This window comes from Lycorma delicatula, chromosome 2 (genome assembly GCF_047948215.1).
Source record: "Lycorma delicatula isolate Av1 chromosome 2, ASM4794821v1, whole genome shotgun sequence".
Classification (NCBI taxonomy): domain Eukaryota; kingdom Metazoa; phylum Arthropoda; class Insecta; order Hemiptera; family Fulgoridae; genus Lycorma; species Lycorma delicatula.
In genome coordinates, this window is record NC_134456.1 from 252,978 (window position 1) to 277,274 (window position 24,297).

The 24,297-nt window shown below is 29.3% G+C and overlaps 1 protein-coding gene across 4 annotated transcripts; it reads right to left on the bottom strand.

Moving 5' to 3' along the window:
* Nucleotides 1–14,575: 14,575 nt before the first annotated feature.
* On the bottom strand, nt 14,576–22,402 carry LOC142320096 (ankyrin repeat domain-containing protein 61-like). 4 transcript variants are annotated; one of them, XM_075357772.1, is made up of 4 exons: nt 22,144–22,402; nt 18,735–18,922; nt 16,708–16,874; nt 14,678–14,719 (listed from the first exon to the last, which is right to left on the bottom strand). In XM_075357772.1, exons 1-3 carry the CDS (start codon nt 22,387–22,389, stop codon nt 16,742–16,744), a joined length of 567 nt encoding a protein of 188 aa, XP_075213887.1. In that variant the 5' UTR covers nt 22,390–22,402; the 3' UTR covers nt 14,678–14,719; nt 16,708–16,741. The 4 variants fall into 4 exon arrangements, 3 of the variants coding, with proteins under 3 accessions (XP_075213888.1, XP_075213887.1, XP_075213886.1); XR_012755286.1 differs by lacking the exon at nt 14,678–14,719 and adding an exon at nt 16,477–16,520 and having other exon boundaries at nt 16,607–16,874; XM_075357773.1 differs by lacking the exon at nt 16,708–16,874 and having other exon boundaries at nt 14,576–14,719.
* Between the last annotated feature and the right edge of the window lie 1,895 nt (nt 22,403–24,297).

The window sequence follows — 24,297 nt, forward strand, 5'->3', positions numbered from 1 at the left end:
AGTCGAAATATTGATTTATGCACAAATTTTAGTTACAGAGATCAGATTTTGACATTTGAAGAACCCGACAAAAGCACGTGAATAAGTGAAATTTTTTATTTTAATCTGGTTTATAAATTACCTAAGATCTGTATTATAACTATTCAGATATATTGATCATTGACAATCACAATTGCTTAAACAAAAAACCAAAAGTGATTTTTTAATTTGACAGTTGCATGGTTTATTGAATGGGCAACATCTTTTTTACTTTCATAAACATTGATTATACTAAAAACATTATTTCTTTAGTTTTTGTATTTATATTCCTTATCATTAAACTAAGCATTTCCAGTTCTGATTGCTACATCGATTGCAATCCCATTACTGGCTGATGGATGCTCTACTCTTAGACTTTAGGTAATTTTAAAATAAATTAATTTAATAATTGTGTATCTTTTTTTTGTTGAAAAAACCATAATTCACGATTTATTAAGAGATATTTATTTGAATTTTTTACTAGTGATATGATATTTGTCGCCAAATGGCTTTGACGGCACGTGGCACCTTAAAACCTTATGGTAGCTCTGAGAATGGCTGTTTGAGGTTTCTGGAGTGGTGGCCCTGAAAAGGGCCATTTTTGTGTTAGTTCTGAGAAGAGCTGTTGGGTCCGGAAGCTGGTCTCTGGCAAAATCGACTCGGCTGTAGTCGGGGAAGTTACTGCTCGTCCACTGAAATCAGGCCAGGCTTCACCTCAGCAGCAGTTGAGTCCCCACTGCAGTGTGGCAGTAGTGGTCCGCAGAGCTCTGCAGTATCAGGTCGGCATCTATTGTCTTTCACCTCCGCAGTTGAGGCAGTTCTTTCTGAGCAATCCCACACTGGGCCAGCTCCTGCTGCTGAGTTTGCTGACCAGGGCAATTGAAGCACAGCAAGTTGGAGCAGGAAGGTAGGATCTGCACCCAGCGCCTCTCCCTTGGCAGGCCGACCAGGCCTGCTGCTCCGGAAAGGATGTTGGCATCTACCAGGAGGTAGGTATGTAACACTACTCCTAGAATCACATAGTAATTGTTTTTTTAAACAATTTAATTTATTTTTTTTTATAATGCTTGAGTAAGCAGCGACTCATTCATTTTTATTTTTTTTTTTACTCTATTAATATATGTACATCCACCCACGTCACATTCTCTGATACAATATGTATCATAACACTGTGACACCATAATACTTTTCATGTGTAGAGACATAATTATTTTATCAAAAGAAAGTTATTAATGGTATACGTGGAATTGCTTTGTTTGAACATACAATATAACACATAATACTTTGTTTGTGTTTATAATCATAACAGTCAGCCAACATTTTCTATTTGTATTTAGTAATTTTAAATTCAGTATTTTATTATCAAATAGTAATCATGATAACAGAACACATCTTCTTCCTTATTTATTGTTAATAAAGTTACATTTTTTATTGAATGTTTTATACTTTTTATTTGTTTTATATATTTTATCTAGAGTTTATTTTTTTTATAGTAACAGTATGGATGTTTTTTTAGTTTTCATAATATTACATAAATAATTTGGTTTTACTTGTTTAGCACACACTTTTACTGAATGTTACTTATATGATTGTATAGATAGCAAATAAAATAGTAATTTTATATAAAGTTAAATAGAAATAACTATAAGAAAACTAATATTTTGTGTAATATTTCCTTCATTAAAAAAAAAATTATAAATATTATAGTTCTGAACCATAATTTAGGTAAAATCCCCAATAATGCAGTTTAAATTGGATAAAGCCTCTTGGTGAATGGAGTGCTTACAACTTCAGGCTCCTTCCTCACCAGACACAGCTCCCCTCAATTTTTGGCTGTTTCCTAAGTTTAGAATTCCACTTAAAGAAAAATATTTGAAAACAGAGAAGTGATCAAAAGAAATATGACAAATCATCTTATGGAGTTCACTAAAAATTACTTGGAAAAATGTTGACAACAATGTAAACATTACTGGGCTAAGTGTGCTATATCAGAAGGGGCCTAATTTGAAGGGTACAAGTCATCGAACTAAATATATTTAAGTATTTTTGTTTTTATGAGACAAGGTCAGATACCTTTGGTCACTTCTTGTATGACCATTTTTTGGGTCTAATGAAAATTGGTTACATTAGACATCTGGTTGCTATACAGCAGTGCTTACTACCTTCTGGGGAGATCATGATAAAGAATTGAAGTGGGGTTTTTAGGATTTACAAATTAAAATCAAAACACCTTACTAAAGTTGTACATTTAATTTGTATGTAAGAATGTATAAAAAAAACTGATTTATTTTTATTGTATTTATAAATTACAGATTTTTTTATTATTAATACATATTAAAGTACTATTATTATATGTTTAAGAAAATAGACAATTTCAATTAGAAAAATAAAAAATGCTTCAGTATTTCAGTTTTTGAGTTAAAAAAAAATAGTTTGATAAATCTGATCTTGACAGTTGAAAATTGTTTTGGGTTTAAAACTATGTATATTCCAAAAACTGTTCACACTTGATTGCATGCTTGTAAAAAAAATGAAGTCAGAATTTTCTGTATCATATTTTGATAAATTTTATTTAGTTCTGAAATACGCTAGAATGAATCAAACTCCCTTTTCTCAAGTGATATCATTCAGAAATAAAATTTTTTATAAATCTGTTCGTTTTATCATGGCCAGTATTAACTTAACATCTCAGTTTTACAGACCATACTATTCAGTGTTTAAAGTGTTCAAAAATATAAAGGAAGGCCAGTCCAAAAAAGAGAGAATTTGACAGTAGTGCAGAGTAACTAGATTGTTCATTTTTCAGGTACTTGAAAAGTCTTGCTCTTAACTGAAAAACTCTTTTCAAGACTTTACCCTTTGAAAGCTGCTTTACTTCTTTTGGGTAACTGGATTTTCGTAGAATCAATCCACATTTTCACAAATTTCATTGAAAATATGAGTTTGCATCATTCCTTTTTTTTTGGTGAAATTAAAATAATCCGTTTCAGATAGCCATGATTTTGATGCAAAACCTACCTACTTTTCATGAAATTTACCTACTTTAATGGTAAATTTTAAAACAGTCTATTTTAGTTAGTAATGATTTTGATGCAAGAAACATCTTGTAATAAAATAGTACAGCCATATAGCAATTTGAACATTATCTCATATAATCTGACAGTGAACTCATCCTTATAATCCTATCATTACCTTGGTGTCTTCAGTATAGTAAAAATTTTTCTCTACTGCGTTGCATAAAACTGTTGAATTGCTTTTTATAGAGGCAATTTTAACTTTTAAAAAATTACCCAATTTGATTTTTTGTCTGGGTGTTTTTTGTATGTTTCATATTTTCTTGTGATAACACTTCTGGACAGACTACATGTGAGATTTATTGAAAATAATAGTAAAAGAAGTTACTGTTTGAAATATTCATCATTATACAATTTGTTATTTTTTTTTTAATCTTGTTACTGAGTAGAAGGTTGTAATATTTAAAAAATTTATTAATCTTTAACAAAATTCATAAAACTAGTTGTTGAATGATATATTTTACTCTTCTATCTGTATTTTTATGCTTTTATGTAGTTCAGTTAATTCTAAAACATTCCAGTATCATCTAGCAGTTAGTAGAAATAGATTTTTGAATGTCAAAAGAAGTAAAAAAAAAACGTTTGTATAAGAGAATTATAGTAAATATAATAAGATAAGGGAGTTACATAAGCATACTACCTGGTTTGGAATAATGAAGTTGTAAAAAAACAGAGAGACATCATTTTAGATAGGCTAATAGGCTAATTGTCTTGCAATTAGTAATAGGCATGCATGCAATTATTAGTGTGAATGGTACTACTTATTAAGAAGGATGAATTAGCTGAGTATTTTTTTTTTAAATTATCTTTTATGAAAATGTATGTGTAAACTGTACTAGTAGTAAAAGGTACCCCTGACTTGTAGTCTGATGGCTCTAGATTTAACTTATTGTTTAATAATTGTTCAAATGTTGATTGTTTTTTCAACACCAAATGAGTAGTACTATTCCTTTCAAAATCATTGAGCTTAATCTTTGCACCTAACCTTTCCAACATCATAACTACTTTGATTTTTCAAACTTTAATTTTTAAAATTACTTTTACTGTGTTTTCTTAACACACATCAGTATACAGAGTTAATTTTTTTTTTACTAAAGAAACTTAATCCAAATTCTGATTTGAATTTGGCTTTAGTAACTTTTTTAGTACTTCCTTGTATGAAGTAAAGGAATGTTGTGATTGCAAAAAAATTTGGTTTTCAGATTTCAACAGAAATATCCATATTGACCATCCCTAAATCCATTTTGACTAGTTTCAACATGACATTTGTACGTATGTATCTCGCATAACTCAAAAATGATTAATCATAGGATGTTGAAATTTTGGATTTAGGATGTTACTTATTTAGTTGTTCACTTCCCCTTTTGATTGCAATCGACTGGACCAGAAGTGTCCAAAAAAGCCCAAAATCCAAAAAACTGAATTTTGGATTTTTTCTTAAGTACAGTAATACGCTTTCATTGAGAACTTTTCAATGATATGTCATAAATGGTACTTATTTTCATTGGTTCTAGAGTTGTAGCCAAATGAAATTTTAAATAATGAAATATTTGGATTTTACAAGGGACGGCACATCGGTTCAATCTGATGTCATCTTCTTTTTTTACTTTCTTTTTAATTTAAATATATTGATTTATTAACCTCTGATTGTAGAAATGTTTTTACAATAAATAATAATTCAACAGTAGCAATAAAAAAAAAAAAAATATGAAAAATATTAGAAGTTATTAATGAAATAAAATTTTGTGTTTTCATTTTAAAAAAAATGTGTATATGCAATTAAACAGGTGTACAAGGAAGTCATGTGGTGTTATCGTATTTTTTTATTATTAATAAATAAATCAATTCCTAATGTAGTAGAAAATATGATTTTGAATTACTAATTGTGCGATTACAAATTCTTAATACTAAATATTACAGTAAAATGAATTATAAAAAATTAAGCCAAATTAAACAAAAATTAAAAGCCAATTAAAAGTAAAATCTGAAATCAGTAATTACAAACCTTTCTGTATTCTCTCATTACATTCTATAATTTTTGAAAATAATATATTTGTTGTCTTAATGTATCTTAAATAAGTGTAATGAGTTGAAAAATCCTGTCAAAGGAGTAGAATGGTTTCAAATTTTTGAAGAATGGAAAATCTGAAGACTGTATTGGTCTTGTTTACAGAAAAACTTTTTAATGTGTGTACACTGGAAAAAGAATATTTTCTGTATATTTTGATATTAATAAACTGTTTACTTTTGCATTCTAATGTTAAGAGAGAAATTAAGAGCGATTAAATTGCAGATAATACATGTAAGTTATTTAATTGTTATTTAAGTAACAGGAAACATTGTGTTGAAATTAAGATTAAAAATAAAATCTGGTTACAGATTTTAGCTTTGTTAGAGTGGAATTATACAATCCACTTAGTTCAATTTTCTACTTAATTTGATTTATATAGATAAAGGGGGGATTTATTTAATACCAGGCAGTACTATTATGTATACATCTGTTATATAAAAGGTTTTACCCATTCATTGTAGTGCAAGAAAATTTTACTTAGCCAACATCTGTCTGATTAGAGGTGGGATTTAATAAGGAAAAGACATGTTTAATTGAATTTTCAGAATAAATTCACATAACACAGATCAACAGTACTCTAAATCAAAATGTTATACATAATTTTTTTAAGAGTTGTCTCTAGCAAATTAATATTTATCGTGGAAATGACTTGTAAAATATCATCTGCATATATGCTTTAAGAAAATTAAGAGATTGAACGACAAAAAAAATTAAGTATGTCTGTTTATCATGGTTTTATTGTGTTATGAAGTAAATATTAATTTATCTTAAAAGGTCTATTACTTCCTTATGCTATAATAGGAAAACATTCTTTAAATTGTAAAAGTTATTAGATCTGTGCTCTTCTTGGACTTATATAAGCAAGATTTATATCATTAGGTCTAGCAATAGTTCCAAAGTTTATATATAGCAAGGAGATTAAAAAGTAAGAATTTTGTAGGTAAATTTTATACCCACTTATATCTTAATGTAATTTTCCATCATTATAATTCATTTGTTCCAGTACTCTTTAAGCTTCTTGATGTCAGAAGAAAAGTCATTTAGTAGACATATTGACCTGTTCATATATATTGTCAATATTTTTTTATTCAAATCTTATGTACCCCAAAATGTTCTTTAATGGTTAAATTGATGATAGCCCGACAACAGTAAATCTAAGTTGGAAGGGAGGTCTGAACATTCTACTTGAGCTGTTGTAGTTTCCATAGTTATCAAGTGGTAATCTGAGGATGAAGATTGTTCTGGAGGAGACACAGAAAACAGATTATTTTCAGGCTTCTTTTTGTTTTTTCAAATTGCAGAATAGTACTGTGCAGTTGTAGTTCCTTTTTTAAGAAAGTCAAGATAAATTATTTCCTGCAATACCTAAAAGAAAATGTTATTATTTTTTCATTTGAAAATTTGTTATTTCCATGGTAGAGGTGAGCTTGCATATTAGGACTGCATACTTACTCATTTTCACTAGCTTGAGATAGTGCACCTATGTTTCATTTGACTTATTCTTTTGACAACTTAAATCTTTCACCTTTTCATGTTGCTGCAGAGTTGTGTGATTACAACCAATCTTGTTTTCTTTGGATTCAGGCTGCAAATAGGCAGGTGCAAATTCACCTTCAATCACTTTGCTAAATTTGAGGTCTGTTACTATTCACTATCACTATCACTACCACCATGTAAGTTTTTCAGAGATTTCCCTTGCTGATTTTCTCAAATAAGGTTTTCTGTTCAGTCTGTTTTTTATTGTCTTTGATTCTTGGGCGGTGAGCTTGTAATTCATTTTCACTTCTTTCCTGATGATCGCAAAATGACTAACATCATCCCTATATTCCGGACTTTCTTCTCAAACTTATGTTTTAGTGTTATATGAATCATATGTAATGATTCCTACATTACAAAATGATTCCTACAAAATTTAGTACATTTCTGTACATTACTATTATTCGTTCAGATATAATGATTAAAACTTATAAAGAGAAGAAAAAGAGTAGTCAACACTATTGATGTCAAGTTCTTATATACAAGTGTTTGTTCTATGACTCGTGTTTACCTTGCATTCATTATAAGAGCAAAGCATGAAAATCCCTGTTTTTATTTGAATCCCTCTTGTACATAAAATTGTTATCTATTTAAATTCATTCACCTTAAGAAAGAATGAAGGTATATTTATAAAATGAAGTTATATTTGATGAAAAATACAAGCAACCAAGATCAATATCCATATTAAAAGTTTAAAATTATTTCCAAACACAATATCACATGCTAAGGTGTAATTAATACAAAACTCTCTAGAATTTTGTATAGTAAAACACTATAGAAATCAAAGATCATTAAATATATTTTTGATTGATAAAAAATTCTATGTAATTGATAAATTCCTACATCATAAAATCAGGTTGCTCATATTTAATTATTAAAATATTATACTTGTATGTGGTGATGGTAGCATTAGTAAAAGTTATACTTTGATAATAGTATTGCATATTAATTCTAAGTTTTTAAGAATTTGTATTCTTGTCCTTATGATTTCTTTTATTAAAAAAAGAATCTTTTAAAAATTCCCGTCAAAAAATACTAATTATTGACTCATTTAATTAGTTTTAATGACTTAGAAATATTTATTCACTGAACTGATTGTTCTCTTAAACCGTAAATTTTTTTTTCTAGATTCTAGAAGTAGGTTATACTTACTTAAAAATATTAATTTAAGTTCAGAAGATTCTTGTACTTAATTTACTAACTACTATGATAATTTCCTTAAGGAAAGAGGTAGTTGTCCCTTCCATTTGAGAATGCTGTGTTGGGAAATTTAGATTAAAAAAAAAATTATAAATTGGACAGTTTGACAAAAATATAAAAGCAAGATTAACTAAACTGTGGATGAGATAGGAGAAATGTGAATGAAAGACACAGAGTGAAATGGTAGTGTATAATTCCTACTGATTTAGGTTACTGCATTAGGAAGGAAAATATATAATTGTATTTGAAATTAAAAGTTTTTTATTACATATTAATAAAAATTAAGTAATTTGTTAGAGGAGAAGAAATAAAAACTTGCCTGGATACAACTTGATAAGAGCTAGATTCTGGTATTTACAAGCAAGGAGGTTTTGGGCCACAACTTTGATTTTTAGACTATGATAAGAAATAATTTTGGATATGGTAGAGATTCTTAGTTTGATTTTCAGTAGGATTAATTAGTTTGTCTTTATTTAAACATTTTTGCGGTTAATAAATGAGGAAAAAGATACTGGATAAAAAAGTTTATTGTATGAGCAGGACTGCTATTGTTTTTCACCATGTTCTAACAATCTCACCCAGTTTCCTTTTTTATCAGACTTATGTATAAGATAGTACTGTATATTCAGGAACTTTGATATAAAATTAGTTAGAATTTGCCTAACTATAAAAATGTTAAACTAAAAATGCTTAAACAAATATAAGTGCTGAAAATAAATGATACATAATTCTTATTACACTTTATAAATAATAAATTATCAAAAGGTAATGTCAGGGATTTTGAGTTTCTTAACCTTAAAGAATGTATTATTAGTAATCAGGTTTATCATGTATTCTTTACAGAATCCATCTAGATCTGTTTAACTTATTTTAGACATTAACTGATTTTTGTTTTAATATTGAAAGAAAATGCTAATAGCAAAAATATTTTCTTTTTACAGAGGTACATACTATTCCTGCTAAAATGTTTCGACGTGTATTAACCATAGTTCAGTCGCATTGTAAATTGGGTTTAACTGCAACTTTGTTACGAGAAGATGACAAAATTGCAGATCTTAATTTCCTGATCTGATATTTATTTAGTTATTAATTACTATTATCTTAAAAAATAATATTAAAATAATTAAAATTTACAATAAATTATATTCAATTAATTATACACGATTGTAGGTGATGTTTATTTTCAATGTTTGTTAAAAAGCCATTTCAGTTTCTGTATGTTGTTAAAAGCAAAAACATTGGTTACAGACAATCGTGTGACTTCCAAAAATGATAAAAGTCATCTTTAGGAATAATCCCATGTCAAGTTTACTTCAATCAGCACATCAAGCTCCTTAAAATACAGGCGATACTTGAATCTTGTGAGTTATACTGTTGTTTTGTTGACCACAAGAAAATAGTGAAGTTCATTAGTTTTAGAGAAAAAAATTCTGCCTAATGCCTCTTGTACTGCAATAAGTTTACATGTATCAAAATCATAAGAAATATTAGAATAGATAATAAAAAGCAACAAATTTCTGTAATGAAATATTATACAATGGGCACTAGGAAAGTTTTGCAATATGACAGAACATATCTACCATAGGTGGTTACAAGTTTGCGTAGGGTTGATAGACAGGAGTCTACCAACCCCTACTGTAGCCACACTAGTCACTGTCTCAGTGTCACTTGCTTTTTAGCTGCATTAGTGAAAAAAATTACTGATGTGATTGAAAACTGAATACCAGGAAATTTTTCATGCGGGTTAAATATTGATCAGTGTGCTTACAGGAAATAACTCCTGTGGTTTGAGAGAATTGTCGTAATCGTACAACAATATTTAAGTGATACCAAGAGTTTGAAGAGGAAATTTTGGCCTCGAGTCTTCAAGGTCAGGTCGACCGTCTTCATCTATGACTAAGGGAAACTTTGTTACAATGTGAAAAATGCTAGAGACAAATAGACATGTTACCTATCACCAAATAGAGGTGTCCTCTGGAATTAATGCACCAGCAGTTCTTGCTACTCTGCGAGATCATCTTCAAATTAGAAAATTTTATACCCTTTTGATTCCATATAACTTGATTGATGATCAGATGGCATGTCGTGTTTCATGCTGCCTTGAAAAATGGGAAATCTCCCTACATGAACAGAATTGTGATAGATGATGAAACTTAGCTGATACTATTATGACGTCCTGACCGAGGCTCAGAACAAAGTGTGGGTGTTCGAAGAGTTATATCAATGAAAAATATCTGTTAGCTGCATTCAGGGGAATGTCAGTATGGAAGGAGTACTATATGATGTTCAGTTGTTGATTATTTTCAAGTATATAATAGAAATATCATTCTTATAATGATGCTAATATTTATGTTATGGATGGTGATTGTACAGGGACATCTGCTGCTTCCCTCAACTTGTGGGAAGGAAGCTATGTGCACAACTGAATTTATTGAAATCGGTGCCATTGCCATCATTGTATGTAGCGTTCCACTACAATAACTGGGATATTCTGCTAATATTTGAGAGGGTTGTCAATTCTCTGCTTTGCTGAAATCTCACAGTGACTATGTATTTAACAGACACAGAGTCTATACAATAATAATTATCCACCTTTAACTCTTTGACTTATATGTTTGTACTTTATTTAGGATTAGAATCGTATTTTTATTGTTGTATGCAAGTTCTATTATAATAATGCAATAAAATCAACCAAAAAAATTATTAAGAAAAATTATTTTTCAGTAAGGAGAAACATATTGTGAAATTCAGTCCATTAACTGAAAAATTACAATAACAGATTACCTCTAACTAAATTGTTTACACAAAACATCAAAAAATGTTAATTTTTTCAAATTATTTACTTCATAAAGTTAACTTACTATAGAAAAGATGTCACTAAATTCTTCGCTTTTCTCACCACGATGAACCAGAGCATAAGTATATGCTGTTTATATAATTACAAAACAAACGTGTGCCATAAACAAGACTGAAAATATTTGTTTTATTTTTTTCCATTTTAAAAATATGAATGCTTCTATTAAAGGATGTTGTATTATCTTAAGTTTTTCTGATAATAATGACAGACACCATTGATTTTTGCTTCATGTTATTTTTTTGTATTAAGATGTCAAAATCAAGGGTTATCTGTTGGAAAAAATAAAAAAAGTAGAAAAATTATTTGAATCTTTTCCTAAGAAAACAATTTGTTAAACATAATAAACTGCTCATGAATTTAATACATATAATTATATCAGAATAAAACATTAATGTATCTATTAAAAAGAAAAATATCAGACCAGAGTTTTTCAAGAAAGCTGCAACAGTATCATGATTTTCAAATCATCTTTAGGGAAACAAAACCAGTAATTTTAACTCGATTCATACACAGAACGCATAAATACATTCCAAATACTGCAAAAAATTAAAAAATACTAAATTATATGTGAGAAATAGTTACAGAAAATATTTACGAAAAAATCATGATTCAAAAAATTGTATACAAAATATATCTGTAAGTAGCATTTAAAAACAATTAAAATGTAAAGAAAATGCATAAAAATAAATGGCATCTACTCAAAATTTAATACTACTGAAAAGATTCATCTCTTTAAAACCATTACTATGCGTCTTACAGACTGAATATTGGAGTTGGGAAAAACCCTTCTTCATATTTTCCTGGTAGATGGCTTTAGGATCATATAGCTGGTAATATTAATCAAATATAATAACATGTGTGGTTTTGAAAGGTGACATAACACTAAGTATTTTTAGAAAGGTTATAATTATATTAGTTTATTTATTTCAGAGTTATCGCAACTTGAAAATAAAGAAAAAATTCAATAAATTTTGAAATTTTATAAACAAGCGAAGAATATGACTCAGGCTACAAGAATAACTTGTGACATTTATGTATGTGATCAGTATGTATGGCACAAAACTAGTTCAAACATTTTCAGTTTGGAAATTTTGATGATGCACCTTACTCTGAAAAATTCAATGAAATCATTTAGAGTTGACACATTAACAGACATGATATCAATGATGAATAAACATAGACTACAAAACAGTTTTAAACCAGAAGATTGAATGGAACTAAAAAACAATGTGATGTTTGAGTGCTACATTATTTAACAATGAAAAATTTAATGGATTAAATTTCCATTACAAATCGTTGCTAAACTGGAATAAAGTCAAACCATTTTTTAAGGCGATGAAATTACAGGCGATGAAAAATGCATCACACACAACAAAAATGTTTGGAAAACATCTGGCGAAGCGAGGTGAAACTCCACAAACAGTAATAAAGCCCAGAAAAGTGATTCTATGTATGTGTAGTGGGATCTGAAAGGAACTGTTCACTATGAACTGCTCCTGCTCGGTTAAATGATTGATTTTAACCTCTGTTAATAACTGGAAAAATTACTCCAAGCAGTCAAAACTGATCTGTAGGAAATTTGGAATCTTCCATCTTTGGTGACGTATTGAAAATTGAGAGAGCTTGGCCAGGAAGTTTTAACGCACCTATTTCATAGTCATGACCTTGCCCTGTCAGACTACTATTTGTTACGTTCTGAGAACTCTCTAAACATAAAAAATTGGCTTCAAAAAAGGGCTGTGAAAATCCCTTTTCAGAGTTTTTCGTTCAGAAACAAAAAAATTCTACAACTAAGGGGTTATGATTTTACTTAAAAATTGGCAAAAGGTGGTCAATCATAACAGTACATATTTGATCAAATAAACTTCATTTGAAATACAAAAGGATTATTTTATTTTGCATTAAAATATGAAAAAAGTTTTCTTTAAAACCAGTATATACTTTAGGTAATATAACCAAACAGGTTGTAAACAACACGACAAGAAATCCAAGTTGCTCTTGAAACCACATAACTATTCTCAATGTAACAAGCATACAATGCCAAGTCTGCAAAAGAAAATCAGGTGTGAAGTGATTTCCTGTTCGCTCTTTTTTTGCACATGTACATCAGCAAGTGTGCCAAGCCCACTAAAATGCAGATGTTCTGCTCTGCAAAATTGATCTTCAATGTGTTCACTGTAGGGATTGATAATTAAAATCATTATCCACACAGATAAAGATAAGAACACATTTTTTTTTTTACAGAATCAACAAGAATGTGGTCTTATTGAAACGCAACACATTTAAAAAAATAGTCATACATTAATGTTCAGTCACAGTCACAGAGTGCCTAGTCTTAAAAATTTAATGTCAGTGCCAATTATTAATCATTATGAAAAATTGTAAAGAATGTTAATTTTTTAGATAAAATAGGTGAGAACATTTGACATAAAAACTGCTTCTTTTTAATTTGTGGGAGATGTTGCAAACAGATAATCTCAGAAAATTTTCTTTGGGATCACTTTAATCGGTTGACTGTCGGTCTTGAATTTTTTCCTTGCTGCCAAATTGAGATACTTGTGGTCATGCTATCTTGATTGTATTCTGGCTCATAATGATGGATCAAGGCCTCATATAAGTTATACTTTAAAAATTTCATTCTTTTCATCAGAAATTGAGTTGAAATTCCTCACTGCCAAATTCAGGAATTTGTTCATGCTACGTCGTTTGGATTCCAGCTCATAATGATGGATCAAGGCCTCATTATAAGTAATTACACTTTAAAAAGATTCATTTCTTTTATCAGAAATTAAGGTAGCCAAAAGCATGAAGTTTGATTTCTATATGATAAACTGTTTGGAATTTATCTTGCTTATTATTGTTTACAGTTTTTTTTTTTTTTTTTTTTTATATGCGGAGCGTTATGAATAATTGAGTGAACTGTACTGATGTTTAATAATTTTTAGGATTTACTACTACTGTAATTTGGCTGCCGTCTTGTTCATTACACATTGAATAATCCATTAGTTTTTTAATTCTGTAAATCAGTTATTTATAGGTCACAATGACTCACTCGTTGATCAGAAATAATCAATTTATACTGGTTACTTGATGGTAGTTACATGCTGGTCATTGATGTAACCATTATCTTAATCAAATCTCACCCTCAGATTATCAAAAAGATAAAGTTATCAAGATTGGAAGATCATCCTTTTTCACCGTTTCTTTTCCTAACCCTTGATCCCTTCTTTACTATCAATTCTTTGAGTGCAAGTCTAATACCACTAAGCACTTCTTGATATAAGGATTTGATCAAGATTCTATCAGGTAAAGTCGGGTTATCTAATGCTCCCCCCAAAAAAAACAACCCTTTCCCATTACTCTTGATCCATTCATCCCCATTCTGTGAATTTTAGGTTGATTTTACTAATTTTATGTTCCTTTATGGTTATTATCTGCTTAATATTGTGTAGTTTGATGTAGAATAGGGTTCATTGATGGACTTACCCACTGAATAGGAAATTCAGGTCCTGTCAGATGCTGTACATAATACCTATCTAGTAAAGTCAAGCTTCAATTCATTCCTAATATATATATATATATATATAATCATACACAGAACCTTTTGGCATGACGTGTCTGTTTTGTTTAAAACAAGGTTTTTTAAAAAATTCATGAACTAATTAAGAATTTTTATGTAAAATAAATAAATCATTGATAAGCTTAAAATACCTTTTTTTTAAATAAGAATAATTTTTTTACCTTAAATCTATGATCATTGATTGGTACATCATTTGGAGTAATTTTAGAATCTAGTATTTTGATCAAGAAATCTTCAGGACGTGGCAAATATGTAAATATTTCATCAACAACAGTGAGACCAGTATGTGTTTCAGCAGTTAAATCACCACCATTATTTAATAAGATATTTAGACACTCCTTGTTGCCACTGAATGCTGCTCTATGCATTGGTGTATAACCTTCCTACAAAACATTGAAAGACATATAAGATGTATAATGAAATATATTTTACAGTCTGCCAAATGTAACTGTGGACTTAAACTGAAGTGTACCTGGATCTTAATCACTAAGATACAATTTATTTGTTATTTGATATAGTCACTAATGAAACAGTTTACTTTATACTTGGATATTTTGCATTTTCATTGTTGACTACATTTTTTATTTCTATAATTGCTGAAGCTTTTGTTTCCATTGTGACAGTGTTTTAGCTTGCTTGAAGATTGCATCTTTTTATTGAAAATATATTTTGTTGTGGTGACTGAATGAGTAAATGAGTGACTGAATGACTGAATGAGTATACAGAATGTATGAACGAGATGTTTTATCAGAAGTTACCAGACATTGTTGTTTCATATCATAATGCTGTGTGAAAATTAAAAATAAGTTCCAAGAAAGTGGATACGTCAATGATGCACTCGAGTACAGAAGACCATCTATCCTACAAAGAAAACGTTAGATGGTATTTGTAATCGCATAGCTGAAAGTCCCAACAACTCTACCAGAAAATTGGCTCGACAAACAGAAATCTCAAGGAGTAGTACGCACAGAGCACTAAATAAACATTTAATAAAAAAGATGACAATCTTCATGTGACTGTTTTTTCAGATGAAACATGGTTTCATTTATCGAGCCATGTCAACAATCTGATGTGGACTGTAAATAATTCTTGCCAGATCTTTGAATGACCATTACACAATGAAAAACTGAGGTTTGGCATGTTATATCATATAAGCAGGTAATCAAACAATTTTTTTCAGAATACAGTACTCAAAATGTTATTACAATGAAATCATTAATTCTTTATCGGTCAATTAAATGAAGAAGAAATTGCTTTATTTTACTTCCAACAAGAGAATCATGGAATTTCTAAATTAGGTCAACAAATGTTTAGGAAATGAAAACATTTTAAAAATAGTATACAGTTCACTTTATTTTAAGGTAAAAGTTACAGAAACCTTAATTGTATCTGAGCTAGATTTTGACCTAAGTTAAATTCTCTTATAATATACAGGTAACATTTTTATAATTTTTCATTTTAAAATAAAATGTATGGTTGTTTTTTAAAATACAATAAAATCATGAATATCAATATCCTAACATTTAAAATGTGATCAAAAATAGTAATGGAATTGAACTGGATCTATTACACTTATATTATTGTTATGTATGTTTATTTATTTCATAATGAGTATTAAAATATAAATGCAGTTTTGCATGTTTAAAACAAGGTTGTTCTTAATGTTAGTGGATTTGTGATCAGCGGTCTACAAGACAGTCAGCAAATGTTGATTATATGTTACCATGGAGACCTTAAACGCTTATTTTATTTTTTATTAAAGCTGAATTCCATTTGAACGATGTCTTACTTAAGCAGTGTGAGCAGATCAGTTTATATTCTAGGAGCATTATGTTTGTTTGGTATTGTATTTTTTTTCTTTTGAATGGTCTGCTTTATTTTGCTTTTCCTAGGGCCATATTGAATCCAGATTTTTTTTAATTCATGAACTATTTTCTGACTACTTAATTATGCATGCTTTTGATGTATTTTTTTTTTTTATAAGTAGATCAATAATGAGTACATTTATGAATGATGAATGCTTTTTCATCACATATTTATTCATAAGTAATGAATACATTAATAGTATATACATTTAATAGTATATGTTTAGTACCATTTATATGTTAAATATTTTATTCTAAATCAAGAAATTGTTTGACCACATTCTAAATCCATATCTGCCAAAGTTACATGTGATCATATCTAAAAAAAAAATACCAGTAAAATTATTGGAATATATGAATTAAAAACAAAAAAAAGGATTTAAATAGAGAATGTAAGATGCTGACCTTGTCAGGATAATTAATAATATTTTTACAGTCATTCATTAAGATAACACGAAGAACATCAATGTTGCCGAATTTAGCTGAAACATGCAAACATGTCTCACCGTTTTCTTCTGTAGAGCTAATACTAGCACCTTTTTAGATAAGGATGGTGGTTGCTGTAACTGAACTGATTTCTACCGAATAATGCAATGGAGTACATTTTGTAATTTCATTAGTCATGTTAACATTAGCGCCTTTTGAAACTAATTGATTCACGATATTCTCATATCTGAAACAAAATAAATAACTGTGAGGTCATGATACTGCATGGTACTGAATGTATATACAGAGTATTTCTAAATTAGTTATATAAAAGTAACCTTTAATAATAAAAAAAGTAAATAACTTACAGAAATGTTTGACAGAACACTAAATACATTATATCTTCAAGTTACATTTATAAATGTTCAATATGGCTACCTTTTGTAACACGGCAGATGTCCCATCTGTAATCAGTTTCCTGCCAAATCCTATGAAGCATGTCTTGGATCTATGGTGGCGACTTTGTTATTTGGTACCACAGCTCGTCAACATTTCCTGGAAGCAGGGGAACAAACATTCTGCCTTTAATGTAATTCCATACAGAGAACTCTACTGGAGTTAAATCAGGCGATCATAGTGGTCAGGAAATTGTTCCACCACATTCAATCAAAGTCGCCACTTTGCCATTGAGAAATGGGACAACTGCATAATGATAATGTGGTAGCGTAGCATCTTGCTGAAAAATGAATTCTGTGCCCATACCCTGTTGTAATTGTGGCATAAGATAATGTTCAAGCATGTCCAGGCACTGTATGCCAATTATAGTTGACGTGGCTGATGGTTCCACCAGGTGGGGAAGAACTCGATCAATGGTCTGATGAAGCACAGTTACACCTCGATAGATACATCAATACACAGAATTCACCTGTTTGGTGTACAGAAAATCCACATCAGCTGCACGAGTCTCCTTTGCACAGACAAAAAGTGGGTGTTTGGCATGCAATTGCAATGTCACATAGCGAATCTTCATGACATTCTTTCATGGCTCAATGAACACTGAGTGCTACATACAGAAAGTGCAGCAATTCGTAAAATCTATTCCTGCAGACCAGCTAGAGTACATGTAGTTTCAGCAGAACAATGCTAAGCCAATAACACTATGAATTTCATCAGTGTTTTTTTGGACAAGTGATTTCAAAGGGATTTTGGCCCCCATGGTCTCCTGATTTATTCCTTCCTGACTTTTTCTTGTGGGGATACCTTAAGGATGTTACATACAAAAGTCATTCTCTCACCATCCCTGAATTGCAGAGCAAAACTGAATGACATGTCGCTGCAATTCCTCAACAAACATTACAATATATGTTTAAAAGCATGCAACATTGTATTCATTTATGTGAATTACATAATGGAGGCTAATCTTAACGACTATTTTAACTTGCTCATTACTAGTATATGTATAAAGGATTGTCAATGTTGAATTTAATAATTAATTGTTTATGTTGAATTATCAGTGTTCTGTTTGTATGATGTTTTCTGTCATACTGACATCTCTGGTCAATGGTTACGAATGACTAAGTAAACCACGTATAGTATCAGTTGCTCCATCAGAGTTACCTCCTGGCAATATAATGATTATCATTCCCACTACAATTATGAACAGAGTGAAGATATCATTTGTAGAGCTGAATATCATGTGAATTTTTTCCCTAGTCTTACTGGTGTGTCATAGTACATTTGTTTTATGAAGAAGGCATTGGATCACTCAATCCAATTTTTCCCTAGTGGACCAAGAATGTAATGCTTATTATCATTGAGAACAATTGTATTATTTTCAGAATCAATCTATATCTCATACTAGATTACGTACATGTTTCTTTTTGTTATCTAATAGGCAATTTTGAAAGATTGATTAACCCAATTTGTTGATGATTCACCTGGATCTGTTTAAAATTTAAATAATTGTATAATTATTTTTAACAATGCTGAACTTTTTTTACCGTTGTTATACTTTATTCTGCAACTGGGAATACAAACTGCTGAATAATAAAAAATAAATAAAATGTTTAATTTAAATTGTATAAATAATATTCCATAAAAATAATACCTTTCAATGCTTAAAATTTTGTTATTGCCAGATGTTACCTCTGCACTTGCCAATAATAAAGGGCTTAGACTATTTTCATCTGATGCATTTACATTTGCATCTTTTTCCAATAGTATTTTAACACATGTAATATGTCCACCTTTTACTGCTTCATGTAATGGTGTACGACCCCCCACTGGCACTGGCAGCTATAAAATAAAAGATACAAATATCATAGAATTACTGATAGGTAGTAACTAAATTTCACTATCATAGTTTTTCCTTTTTTAATTTTAAAATTTATAAAAGATAAATAACCTAAATATTGGCATGCAGCCACACAAATATTACATGTCATTACAAAATGTTTTAATTAATTTATCGTTATTCTTTTAATGTAAGTAGATTTAATGTGTAGCACAATCTTGGAATGTGATAAAAAAACATATGAATTTTTTTTTTAATAGAAACCAATATCTTAATAGCAAAGTAAAGAAAGAGTAAATATATTGTAAATAAAAAATGTCTCTTCATAAAGAGCATGCACTGATTTCTAGTAATTGTCTGTAGTAGGTGTTTAGATATGATTTAGTTTGTAGGTAGGGTTGATTAACTTAAATATGAAATCAAACCATCCGTTGTATCAATAAGCGCATAGAACAGAATTAAAACTTGTTAGAAAATTTCAGTTGACCGTAGTTTGAAACTCTTGAATCATTGGCATCATTGGTTGAAACCTTCCTTGAAGAGTACAAATTCACATTACTCAATTCTGTGTTTAGTTGGTGAAACAGGAGGGAAGGTAATGATATATTAATGAAATTTATTCAGTAGGTCTCCCTCCAAAACTTTTAAGAGAGAATTTTATCGATTCGGTTTTTCTGAGTGATTCTGAAAAGGGTCTCGCTTCCGTAGGTGACTTCTGGCTGAACTACAGTTTTATAATGTTTAAGTTTTGTTTTAGTCTTTAAGTTTTTTATATATATATTAGCTATGGTGTGGGAGGGGGGGGGGGTTTAATGCCACTATGTATCGCATAGAATTTACAATCGATCACATGTTTGGTGTAATATACTACCATACTTTTACCCCGGCAAGGTTAGAAGTCATTAAGCTGAGGGCCTATCTCCCCACATCATTATCATAACCCCCATTTTAATTATGCTTCAACCATGATCATTATTCCTTTTTTTTTCTGAAGTTATCTACCAATTTATATAAATAAGTTTTATTATTCTATGTGCTACTTTTCTTTTTCTGTTTCTTTTATAATTACTGTTTTCATGAATTTTGAATTAAATTCAGATACGACTTTTTGCTGTTGAACTTCTGTTTTCCTTATCCTTTTTTCTGTGAATTTCTCTTTTATAGTTGTTATTAAAAATGAAATAAAGATTTTTATTTATTTGATGAACCAGCAAATAATAAAATATCTAGAATTAAACCTAAGGAGGTATTGAACCAAGATGGCATATTATTCAACAATTATAACAAAAAAGGTATATATAACAATGCTAACTGTTAACATTAATAATGTAAATTAAGAAATATGATTATGATATTTATAAATATAAATATAATATTTATAAACTATTTATAAACATTTATTATCAAATCTAACACTAAATTGCCATTTCGATTGTTAAACAATCATTATTTTCGTTAGACACTAAAGGAAGTGTATATATTAGAAAATAAGCCATATAAAACAAACAAAAAGGTAAAAACAAACAGATCAGTTGTTTAACAGCTGAAAATCAGCTGTTAAATAATAAAATAACTGTTAAATAAAACAAACAACTGATCACTGTTTGTTTTTACCTTTTTGGTAAATCAGCTTTAACAGCTGATTTTCGGCTGTTAAACAACTGATTTGTGACGTGTTAACTACTAGACCAGCCTGGTGGGCCAAATAAAATTTGACTAAAGTGATTTTGATGAAATTTGGCACAGACTCGTGTTAATGAGCAATTTATTGGTAAAATTTTTGGGGTCAATATCTCCAGGAAGTGGGGTTTCTTTGGGGTCAATTTTCTTAAAATTTTGCAAACATAACACCACCTTGCTCAGTACATGCATACATGCTTAACTACCGTCTTTAAAAAAAAAATGTTGCCCCGCCAAATTCTTCCCTTCTTCAGAAATCAAAAAAGCTATTTTTATTTATTGCATATTTTTAACCCAATTTTTTTTGTCTTCCTAGGTGTAGTAGTATTACCCGCCGGGTTGGTCTAATGGTGAACACTTCTTCCCAAATCAGCTGATTTGGAAGTCGAGAGTTCCAGCGTTCAAGTCCTAGTAAAGCCAATTATTTTTACACGGATTTGAATACTAGATCGTGGATACCGGTGTTCTTTGGTGGTTATGTTGAGACTGTACAAGACTACACTTCATTTGCACTCATACATATCATCCTCTGAAGTATTATCTGAACGGTAGTTACCGGGGGCTAAACAGGAAAAAAGAAAAGAAAAAGGTGTAGTAGTATTAGTTCAAATGACCCAAAAAAAAAAATGTAGAGGACAATATTGGAGGTAGGGGAGCTGATCAAAGTTTAAGAATATTGATTTTTTAAAACCTTTTTTTGTTTATTTAAACTTTTAATTTACGATAAAATTTTATCATAATTTACCCCCACCCACCAAAAAAACAAATCTTAGATAATTTTTTATCGGTTGTACATTTTCAGTGGAATTTTTTTAATCTCCTCATTTATTGTAGTAAACGTAGACAAATTAACAAATTTTCTTTAGGAGGTGATTTTGTGGGTGGGGGAGCAGAAAAAAGTAAAAAAAATATTGATTTTTCAAAACTTTTTTCATGTGTTATTTTTCACTAAGTAAAAATAAATAATCAATACCAGGAAAACAACTACTTTATTGTCAGTTTTTTCAACTTTTAAAATGTTTATTTGTGTTTTTTTTTGGTTTATTTTAAATAAATTAAAAATATTTATTTATATTCAGATATCAATCACAGTATCTCAATAAATATTCAGTACTACCTCCTACTGTTCAATATATAATCTTTTACTACCATACCAATCAAGATATGATCAAAACTACCTACGTGATAAAAAAATAATTTATGAGTTAATTATTTTAAGAAGTTTGTAACGGTCAAAATCATATTTAAAGATTATTAGTGTTTACACTTCCATAAAACCACACCTTAAAATATTGTACTATATTCAAATTAGTAACATTATTTGATGTTTTTTGCTTATTTTGGGAAGTTTTGGCTGGCAAGTGACAATATGTTAACTTATTGGGCTAAACAATTATTTTCAATTGTAAAGTTTTACCGGCTAATACATAATCTATTGTAGAAAAAATTTCCCATTTTCACCCTCAGTTTAAGAAAGATTACAGTTGCTAATACAACATAATTTAGTAATATATATGACATTATAAAAATTTATTTCACTTACCTTAGCACCATGATCTAAAAGTAATTTAACAATATTAGCTGCATCCTGCTGATTTTTTAAAGATGATGCTAGTTGCAATGGTCGTACCTTCATTGCCCCACAATGACAATTTACAATTAATTCACTATTACCACATGTTCTAGAAAAATCGAGAACATTTTTTACTTCATTATAACTGGAGCAATGTATTGCAGTCATTAATCTTGCAACAATTTCACATTTATCAGTCTTTACCCATTCTCCCATAGTTGTTTTGTAAAAATTCATTTTGTTATTTTTGATTTTTTATAACATAATAGACTTAAAATTAAATAATAAAATTAATATAAACTAAATAAAACTTTTTATTAGCACCAAATACAGATATTTGGTGCTAATAAAAAGATAAATATTTTCATCAGAATGAAAATATTATACCGCAAGAAATAAATGCTTATCATAAAAGTTTAGATAGGTTTAAAAGAAATACATCTTAACACTGAATAACTGTGATATTTTATGGCTAAATAGGTTTATTTAGATAAGAAGTGGTTGGTATTTGGTTGCACTGAGGTTTTTTATTTACATTATCAGGAAATGTTTGGTGGTTTAATACAGATTAAACTACAAGATAATATTATACATTAAGCCACAAAACTGTATATATGTTTGCAGTTGTTGAAATTATAAAATCAGAAATTCTAACACATTTTCCCCTTAATAAATTATGTTTTTGTCTTTAAAAAATTACTATTTAAATCAGTAAATCAAATAGTGTAATTGCCATGCTATTTGAAGTTTATTTTTTAATTAAATAATTTACAAACTAATAGAATTTATTTTTATAAAGAACAATGTAAAAAATAAATATAAAAAAATAAATAAATTATTATTTATTTATTTATTTTATAAATAAATATAAAATTTAATTTACCCTCAAATATTTAAAAGCAGTAAGATTCTTCATTGACACTATGGTGGCTGCGTAATGTTGCAGCATAGAAGCATGGAATAATGGCAGAACAAGGTCGTAAAAGGACTTCTTTCAACGTTTAAAATGATTTTTAAAGTTATTTATTGTAAAATAATAAATTTTTGTTACTTTTATTTAGAGTAATTTTTACTTTTACTTTCAAATATTCACTTTAAATGTCATACTCTATTAACTATATATATATGGTTTTCTTAAAAATGCTATTTTATTGGCCTAATAGAATATTTTAAAATATAAGTATAAGTTGTGGAAATGTTAAGCATAGATTTATTTTTAAACCAAAATTAATGGGGCCAAACTGTTACCTGAGCATTTAGTTATCCAAGGTATGGTCCGTTTATATAAACTTGACTGAGCAATATTCTACTGCAGTTTAAACAATAATGCTATAAATTAATTAAAATGGTTTTAAAAAATAATATGAAGATGCTACAAAAAAAAACATCAAATAATTTTCACTTGAGCCCTCTACTCTACCTAATCCTCCCAAACAGTATTTGAATGTGAGGTAATAGAGAGAGAACTAGTAGAAACATTTCTGCGAGACGTACCTTAAAAAACTCTCAAAATTGTTGGCCAGATCAATTGTAATCTAGTTAGTTTGCAGTCACCCAACTGTTTGCACAAATGGAGAACCAACTGGAAAAATTATACAGCGAGTTAAACTTTAGCAGAAACATTGCAGAATTTAATAGATTCAAGGTTATGACTGAGGGGTGGAACTCTGTTTCTTTAGAGATTGATGCTGGGATTTCTGAATGTTGTGTTGCTACCACTGGTTGCAATGTAGGTGTTCAAATCGGGTTTTGAAAGGTAATATTTATTTACAACAAGTACGAACAGCATGCATGATTTTAATTGTTTGTGTTCATTTAATTAAGCAAAGATCTTTTAAAACCTAATTAGAACACTAGTGCCTTGTCTAGAAGCAGAGCTGGAACAATCCAGTGGCAGTCTCTGAATTAGCTTAACATAGAGCAAAAGGTGCAGTAGGAATGTTTTTTTTTCTTGTCTATAAAGATTCAGTAAGCCACTGACTGGTAGGAACTTTCACATTGTGGTAGGAAATCTGATGAGAAAATAATAATACTTGATAATGACCCTTTCCAGATGAATCGCACAAATGAAATTAATGCGCATCAGTTTTTAAGCCCTGAAAATCAGGACCGCTAAAAAATCAA